Source organism: Ambystoma mexicanum, chromosome 11, assembly GCF_040938575.1.
Source record: "Ambystoma mexicanum isolate Mex_15411 chromosome 11, UKY_AmexF1_1, whole genome shotgun sequence".
Lineage (NCBI taxonomy): Eukaryota > Metazoa > Chordata > Amphibia > Caudata > Ambystomatidae > Ambystoma > Ambystoma mexicanum.
In genome coordinates this window covers 13,544,956-13,554,305 of record NC_090934.1, presented here as the reverse complement: position 1 = coordinate 13,554,305, position 9,350 = coordinate 13,544,956, and the positions used below count along the sequence as shown (strand labels likewise).

The window sequence follows — 9,350 nt, the reverse complement described above, 5'->3', positions numbered from 1 at the left end:
GGAGCAGTAAGGCACGTCCAAGCTGGACAGAAGCTTAAGTGTGGCCATCTATGGACAGACCTGCCATCTGGTTGGGAAAGAAGGATCTTGTGTCAGTCCTGAGATCACACGGGCCAACTTCTCAACTAAACCCCAGGGCCTGCACCTCTCCAGCCAGCCACTACACAGGTCCTTTAACAGTCCCTTCATTGTTGCCCAGCACCACTAGAATGACTTTTCTCTACTAAAGGGTGAATAGACTATTATAGTGTCAGGTAGTGAATACACTTTGTTTAAGCGCCTAGATATAAAGTATTTAAGCATGTAATTAAACCAGATAATCACTTTGATAACTGACTCACCCATCATGCTACCATTTACTTTTAAAGTGCTCAGCAGAAGGATAAATCCAGCATGAACTGTTACAAAAGTAGATTATGAAGGAACAAGAGAAGGAAGACTTCCTAAAGTCTATGTTCACATTTTGTGCCAGATTGGCACCGATTCAGCTTAAGTCTTGGTATGGTGCTTACCTAAGCATCCATCTGTGCTGCCACTGGCTGAGAACCCCATCAAACAGCCAACCACATAACGGCTCTCCACCCAATTGCAAGCTTCTCTTTGAGGAAATCCCACTTCAAACTGTTCCTCTAAAGAAAACTACGTGTCATCAGTCAGAGAGCTCTTCCGCATCCTTTTTTCTCCAAGTGTTTCCTGTGGCTCCACCTCTGGCCACCAAGCACTAAGTTCTTGAAGCCCCTTTGTGCCATTCAACTGCGGACCCTCCAGCTCTTGAGAAGTGCTAATACTCTCTGAAGCGGCTGCCTCTTTGTCCGTCACTGCGAGCCGATCTTCGGTTGTCACGGTGAGCTGGTCTCCCATGGGCATGAATCCAACGTGGCGCAGTCTCTTTTTGACATTGTAGCGATGGCCTTTGGACTTACTGTGAGCTGAGCATGTCGGAGAGAAAAACACAGTATGAGTACATGCAGCGATACCTATGCGGATGACACGTGGGACTAGCAAGGCCAACAGACTTGGGAATTAAATGGGGAAACTGACACAAAAAGAGTGAGCAGATGAGGAAGCAAGCATATTTAGAGGGACAAGAAAGCACAGACTAGCCTGAATTTAGAATCAGGAAGGCAAGATTAAAAAGCTTTCCATGTGCAAACATCAAAAAAATCAATCAGGACAAGTTCCCACAAGAGCAGCTGCCCTCATCACAGTCCAAGACCCGTGCACAACTCGCAGGAAGTCCACAAGCAAACAGCAATAAATCGATCAGGACAAGTTCCCACAAGAGCAGCTGCCCTCATCACAGTCCAAGAGTTGTGCACAACTCACAGGAAGGGCCCACACGAAACCAGGGCAAGAGGTCAAACCTAACCTCAGAATGCCCAGAGGTGGCATGCAGGACGGCGCTTAGAACTGACAAGACTATACGCGCCAGTACCACCCAAACACTTCCCTGGAGACATTCCGAACCGCAAAAGGAAAATAAAGATCCATTGGGGGGTGGAGGCACCTCGAAGAAGAAACTGCAGAAATCGGGAATGATCTATAGACATTGGACCCATCAAAGTGAGCGGCATGGAAAAAGCACCGACACCCCTCAAGATGCCAACGGAGTATAGCTTTATAGAATAAAAGCAGATTAAGAGAAGTGGCGCTATGTAACCATACAGCGTGTCCAGGAAAGCCCTCTAGGAAGACACCCACAGGGGAGACGCGAGAACAGTTTGTCCCACGCTAAGCAACCACACAGCATGTTCAGGAAAGCACTGTAGGAAGAAACCCGCAGAGGAGAGGCAACAGGAACAGCTTGTCCCACGCTAAACAACCACACACTGTCTACGAAAGCAGTCTTCTAGAAAGATTGCTTGGAGGAGAGAAAAGAACAGCTAGTCCCAGCCTCTTTCTCAATCTGCCTTCCTCTACTCTCTGCCCTCTACAACTAATCCAGAACAGAACTGCAAGACTTATCCTTGGCCTCAAGCCCAGGGACCGTATCTCTCCAGCCATGAAATTGCTCCACTGGCTCCCCGTGGCTGCAAGGATCAAGTTCAAGGCCCTTTGCATTGTCCACAGGGCTTTCTGGGGCCGGGGTTTTCACTACATTCAACATACTCTTCCAAAAATACCTTCCCTCGAGCCAACACCCTTCTCTAGGCAGAGAGTGGGGGGCCGGGGGGGTAGTTCCCTCTCCTCTACAGGGGTCTCCCTCTGGAATGGGTGGCCTGCCCCTCTCAGACTGGAGTCGGACCACCTGACGTTCCGGAAGTAGCTCAAACCCTTTTCTCCCTCTCCCTCCCCTGCCGACCTACCTGTCTGCTGAACCGACTGGTTGCTTGGCTACCCTCAGTCTCTCTGGGCACCAGGCTCTTTCTTGATCAGTCACCCTTGCACTGCCTCCGGGCCTACAACGCACTTAGGGGCTGTAACTGTAACCCTATAGTGCTTCCAGAGTAGAGTGATTATTCTACTCCTCACCTTGGCCAACCTATACCTTATTTGTCGTTGCTGATTGGCGGCTGGCCTCTGGCTTCCCCGGCGGACACCTGCTGACACTTTCTGGAGCCGTCTATTAGAGCAGTTATTTGCCTTGGGGCCCTTAGCCGCAGGGGCTGCCCGGAAGAGGGCTGGCCTGGGAAGGTCAGATTATGGCCAGGTGAGACTGCCAATCACAGGCAGTGGGCGGGTCGGGAGGGAGACCAAAAAGGGAACGCCAGGGGTTGGGGAGAAATGGGCATGGGGCTCGGGCTGCTAGCACTCACCTGTTCCTTGGATGGCAAAAGGAAGCGGGGGGCTGCAAGTGGATTGGTAGACCCAAAGCAACAGGTGTTTTACACCCATCACAGGCGGTGGGCGGGTCGGCGAGAAACTGGTCCACGGGGCCTGGAATCATTTACAATAAAATGGGCACAAGGGCTGCTAGCACTCAACCCAAATTAACACAGCCAAATTTGACTTTCAAAGGCAAAGCTAAGGCAACATAGGTGAAAGAAATGAAGTATGGGTTGGGGGCAGGTACTAAGATGTGGGCATTTGAGAAGCATACATGAAGACAAGCTAGAGCAGGCAGAGGGAAGAGTGAAGATCAAGGCAAAATAGGAAAGGGTAGGCGGAGGGAAGGAAGCTACCCCAAGGAGAGGGAAGAGCAAGAAGTCATGGAAATAGGAAAGGGTAGGCGGAGGGAAGGAAGCTACCCCAAGGAGAGGGAAGAGCAAGAAGTCATGGAAATAGGAAAGGGTAGGCGGAGGGAAGGAAGCTACCCCAAGGAGAAGGAACAGCAAGGAGTCTTGGAAATAGGAAAGGGTAGGCAGAGGGAAGGAAGCTATCCCAAGGAGAGAGAAGAGCAAGAAGTCTTGGAAATAGGAAAGGGTAGGCGAAGGGAAGGAAGCTACCCCAAGGAGAGGGAAGAGCAAGAAGTCTTGGAAATAGGAAAGGGTAGGCAGAGGGAAGGAAGCTACCCCAAGGAGAAGGAAGAGCAAGAAGTCATGGAAATAGGAAAGGGTAGGCAGAGGAAAGGAAGCTACCCCAAGGAGAAGGAAGAGCAAGAAGTATTGGTAGTCCAAAGTCATGGCTGAGTGAACTGGCCGCACCACAGAGGGCCAGGTTCTGGTAGTAGCCCCATGTAATAATGATGTGTTCTTCATATAGGGCCTTTATCCAGAGCACATATTTACATACAATATCATCCAATGGCGGCACTAAACAGGAAGTACTCTTGGCTCACTTCTAGTCCTCTAGGTGCAGCAGTAATGTCTAGAACGATGGCACCATCATGACCCAGGGTTCTCGAACCAATCCCTCTCTTTGACTGGCGCCTGCTAGCCGTCATCAACTTCCTACCTTCTCTTGCTGCTCCTCCCTCTCTCTCTGCACCTCTTACCACATACAATGGGTGTACACCTCCCTGCAACCTTCCTCCGATACCTTCAAAGATGATGATCTGCTACACTTTGCCACTCTAAAGGCATGGTCTGCTGTCAAACACTCTTCGGACATCTGCCTCCTTCTTGAAGGCTGATCAACATCTTTGAGCTGGCATTGAACCACGTCTCTATGAGAGCAGTCACTCCTTTCGACTCCCTCCTCCCTGACTGCTACAAGAACCTCTCCAAGCCTCTGCCCAACGTTCTGGCGGTGGAGTATCCCTGATCTTCCCTGAGTGTGTCCCCCACCTCACTCCTAGCCACCCAGTCCTATTCCTCCTGTGAATGCCTGGACTGCAAGCTTGCTGCCTCTTACATTTTCTCTCTCCTTTGCCACTATCTACAGACCCTCCGACCCATCTCCTCCTCTCGGAATGGGCAACTAACTCTCGACTTCCTCCTTGAAACTCCTCCTTGTTGACTTCAACATACACCTCAATTCCTCTGTCCCTGCCTCCACACCTCCATATCATCTGTACCTCTCTCCCCCTCACTATTCTCCCTGCCGGCCCTAGCCACTCTGCCGGACACTCTTGATGGCTTCATCCTCGCTGACCTTCCGTTCTCCAACCCTCTCAATACCCTTCTCTCCTAGTCTGAGCATTCCCTCCTCTCTGCACACTTGGGACCCGTCGGCCCCCTGACTGAGCCTCCCCCAGCACTACCAGCCTCCTTTGCAGTCATCTGGCCGATTAGACGGGTCAGTTGCTGCATTTGCCTCCACCTTTTAACCCCCCACCCTATTGACTCTCCCCTTGCCAATCTTCATCTTGCTATTACTAACACTCTTGAAATTCTTCCCGTCATGAGGATCCGCCTGAAACCTGCCTCCAAGCGTAACAGCTGGTAGAAATCAGATCTAGCAGCTCTGAAACGCAAGTATAGAGTAGCTGAACGGAAGTGGCAGACCTCAGGCTCATCCTCTGACAAACCGGCCTGTTGCCTGCTCCAGAGGCAATACAGTCTCTCCATCCACTACATGAAGAGGGCCCACATCCAGGCCTGCATCTCTGGAGCCTCCAAAACAGCGGAGCTCTTCAAAATCTGCAAGGAACTAGCCAATCCATCTGCAGTGTCTACCTCGCCACTGCACTGGCCACAATTTTCATCTAAAACCCAGGGCATTCTGACCGCTCCCTTTTCTTCCCCCCTCTTCTGCTCCCCCCCACCTCCTCTCTCATCCTCACCTATCAACAGATGAGATCTCTAGAGTTGCCCCCTCTATGAAGGCCTTCTCCAGGGACAATATACCCTGCCTCACACTGGCTCTTGCTGACTTCTGCAACCACTCCTTAGCCTTTTGCTCTTTCCCTTCCTCTCTCAAACACTGCCTTGCGCACCCCCTTCTAAAAAAAAACTCTGTGCCAAACACTTGTGTCCTGTCAACTATCGTACTCCCTCTACGTCACCCTTTCCTGGGAAACTCTTGAAGCAGTTGGTCTTCCCCCAGCTGACCCAACACACTGATCATTGGTTGTTTACATAACCAATCTAGATTCCGAGCATCCGAGACACGGAAACTGTTCTCATTCTCCGAGCTCTCCTCCGCCTTGTGACACGGTCAACCACTCTATCCTCAAAGCGGCTCCATGATCCCGTTGGTATCTCTCACTGGGCACTGGATTGGTTGACCTCCACGGACCGCCCCTCAGGTGCTACTGGTCTCCTCCTTCACCACCACCCTCTACATGTGGTGTTCCCCAGTGTTCTAGCCTCTCGCCCTGGCTTTTCAATATATACCTTGTACCTCTTGCTCACGTCATTTCCACCTTCTCTCCTCATTTCTCGTGTTACGCAGGAGACAACTCTTCCTCAAGCTCCCTTCCCTCTCTATCATCCCGGACTGCCTGTCTGCTATGCAGTCCTGGTGCACCTCTAATGATCTCCGTCTTAATGCCAGTAAAATGGAGATTCTTCCTATCGGGAACACCTGTTCCCCGCCTCCCTCCTGCACTCTGGCCTCCACCTCCTTCCTCTGAAGTCAGAAACCTTAGGGCCTTTATTCCTCACATCTTGAACCTTGCTAAACCGGCCCACTTTCAACTTCACCTCCTTAGAGGCATTCTCCTTTTCCTCACCTTCCCCCAGAAGCTTAATCTCTCGGGAGTCCTGGTCCTCTCCAGGCTGTATTACTGGAACAGCCTCTTTCTCAACCAGCCTTTCTGCCCTCCGCCCTCTTCAAATAATCCAGAATAGGACTGCAAGACTTATCCTTAGCCTCAAGCCCAGGTATCACCTGCCCTAAAATCCCTCCACTTGCTCCCGGTTGCTGCAAGGTTCAAATTCAAGACCCTCTGCATCACCCACAAGGCTTTCTGGGGCCTGGGACCACTCTACCTGCAACTGTCTCACTAAATACTCTCCTTCCAGATCCCTTTGATCTTATTGCTCCAACTCTTGGCAGGTCAAACGCTTCTCCAAACAGAGAGCAAGGGGCCAGATCTCTCTCTCCGGCTGGCTCCCTACTCTGGAAAGTCTCCCTCGGTCTTGAACCGGATCACCTCAAGTTCTGCAAACAACTCAAGACCTTTCTATTCTCCTTTCCCCTCCCGTGCTAACCAAACCCCACTGAGATAGGCAGCCTGGTCCCTCAAGAGTCCAATAGGGTCCTGGCCTTTTGCCCAATCGCCACCAGCATCCAAACCTTGCATCTGCCATCTGGGCCCACACCAGCCAGTTGGATGGTCTGTCTCAGCCATGCACTTAACTATTGGGCAATAGATCTCCCGCTTGCTTGGGATGTCTCTGCCCATACATTTACCGGCTGCCCCATCTGCTCCCCATGAACAGGCACCACTGGCATGCCCCCGCCACCACTCTCCAGGTGGACCCTTTAGCACTTACCCCACCATCCCTTTTTTCTCATCACTTGCACGTTTAGAATCTCACAAGGCCTAGTCGGACCGCTATTTGTTATTTATTCTTTCAATTATTGGTTAACGTGCACCCTTCCCTTATGCCTTGTGGCGCTTTGAAACACTGTCTTGTAAACGTGCCATATAAATAACCAATACATATATAATTTCAAATTAAATAAGAATGTGGCCTAAAAGGCGGGGAGAGCTCCTGGCCTTGAAGTGGCTTGCTCAATTTTAGGAACATCCTGGGTGGCCTCTTGCCATTTCCCTAGTGATAGGACAATTCCTTGCTTGTTGACTACCCCCACTCTCCTCTGCATATTAACTACCCCCAAAAGCGGACCTGGAACATTGTGTTCTTCTGTGCTCCTGTCGCCATCTTCATGGCTTACACATTTTCTGACGCGTGGGTCATCCTCCCAGGAGACTTTTTTGTCCCTTTTCTTCCCTCTGGATTCTTCCTGGGTATTGGGTTTGAGCTTGTGCACCTGCCATTCCTGGGCACAGTTCTCTGCAAACACCATCCCGAGTACTTGTCCGTGGGTTCTGGGTTGATTTTGTCTGAAGGAGTCCAAGGGAGCAGTGGGAAACGAGGTGTGCTTTCTCTCTATTGTTGATCTGTATTGAGCTTTGTGTGCCATCTGTAACTAGGTCTTCCAGGGTTGCTGTTTGCAAGCCCTGAAGGGGGAGAACTTGGGGGACCCTTGCGGCTGCATCAGTCTGGTAAACCGATAATGTATCTGATTTTTCCTTAGAATGTGCAGACCTGTGCAATTGGACCTTAATGGCTCAGAGGAGAACACATTCAGGAACTCAATTGTATGAGACTCAGACAGTTTTCCCAGGGCCCTGTGTTTGCAGAACAAAGGCTCTTTTTAGAATGGACTAGCAATGTACTGAGCCGACACATGCCCCTAATGCAGCATTTATACATGGGAATACTTCGGATAATCTGCATTATTAGTGACACTTAAAATCGCATCACAATTATCATGCTACATTCATAGAGGGTTGTATGCAACAGGACCAACACAGGTTTTCAAGCAGTCTCCACCCAGGTGCCTCACACCCGCTCTTCCCATCCCAACCCTCAGTCCCCCTCAATTCTTGTTCTTTCAAAGATTGGACATAATCCCCTGCAGGAAAACGATACACCAACTCTCACAGAAGCCTAGGGAATCAGACCACTATGGCGCAGATGTGGCCCGTATAAAAGCTCAAACATAACAAATCAAGGCCGCTAATTCTGCACATAGGAGAGTCAAGTGTACCACTAAAGGGGAAACTGATCACCTTCCGGCCACCTACTGTAATTTGTCCCGTTTTCTTCCAGGTTCTAACCTCTTTCTGCACTTCATTTGAGAACTTGCATAGGCACATCTACGCACCTGTAAGGACAGTACCTGTGTGGATTAGAATCCATGTCCTATCCCTTGACTGACTTTCTTCTGTACATGAACTGCTGCCGCTGTATAACTAAAGTACTCAATCAGTTCATGCACCATGGCCGGGTGCCAAAGTGTCAGCTCTTGCTCCAAACTATTGATCCAAGCCCACATTTGGGGCAAGCCGGGTGCCCCCCTGCACACCTGCCATTTTCAGACTGACCCAACCCCCCCCCCGCCACCGCCTCACCACACAGCCCCCCCATCACCCTCCCTTTAAAGCCACAACCTCACCGGGAACGGAGCCAAAACAAGTTAATAACCACCCACTGATCATCCACTAAGTTATACATGCCCACCCTACATCAACAAGCCTTCGCCCATACCCAGTTACAAAGGAGTGTGGGAGCCCATCTACTGAGAACATGGGTCAAACACCCTGTTCTATGGAATTTCTTCCACTCAGGAGGGGCTACAACCACGTTTTAGCCCAAGCACCCTTCACAGAGGAGAAATACCCATTTGCATATCAATCTTTGTCCCACCCACAAGGGCAGTTCAGCACCAAAATGATAGGCAAATCTCTGAACAGGAGTACCATCAGCAACCTCATACATGTGTTTCGGCCTAGTCGGGCCTCATTGGTGAGGTGCAGCTAAGCCTTTTAAGACATTGAGCAAGGGGTCCACATCTGGATTACCGTGTTACTTCGGGTGAAACCCCAAGCTTTACAAAGTTACGAAGGAGTAACCTTGACGCCCAGTATGCCCTGGAGTGACCCCCAATAAATCAAGCAATCTGCCGATGCACACTTTTATATTCAGAGCTCTCAAGTAGTAACCACCGTTTAACACCAGTGCACGCTGTTCTAACCTACAGAATCCCCACCCTCAAACAGGGACTCCATCCCCCTGCCCCCCCAGCTACATTCTACTTGATCTACTAGGTCATACCTGCCCACTCTCGATCACCAATAATGATCCGGTTGCAAAGTTCACATATGTGCTGACTTCGCCGGTTCTCCATCATATCACACGCCATCCTGAGGGGCTGGGTTGTCGGCTGTTCTCCCTGTGGGAAGCAAAATCAACATAAGATTAACAAACCAACGCTGAGCTTAGCAGTGGAACCAGAGATGTGGGTACAGAGGGCGCAAGGAGAACACCCCCCTGTGACAATGCAAAGTGCTA

At 50.5% G+C, this 9,350-nt stretch overlaps 1 protein-coding gene across 2 annotated transcripts in view; it reads right to left on the bottom strand.

The window, feature by feature from the left end:
* Positions 1–333: 333 nt before the first annotated feature.
* TRIT1 (tRNA isopentenyltransferase 1) overlaps positions 334–9,350 on the bottom strand; it is a 240,935-nt gene continuing 231,918 nt past the window's right edge. For both annotated transcript variants that reach the window (XM_069622400.1, XM_069622401.1), the window contains exons 10-11: positions 9,114–9,231; positions 334–929 (exon numbers count right to left, since the gene is read on the bottom strand). In XM_069622400.1, the coding sequence (XP_069478501.1) occupies positions 640–929; positions 9,114–9,231 (408 nt within the window). In that variant the 3' untranslated portion in view covers positions 334–639. The remainder of the gene's footprint in view (positions 930–9,113; positions 9,232–9,350) is intronic.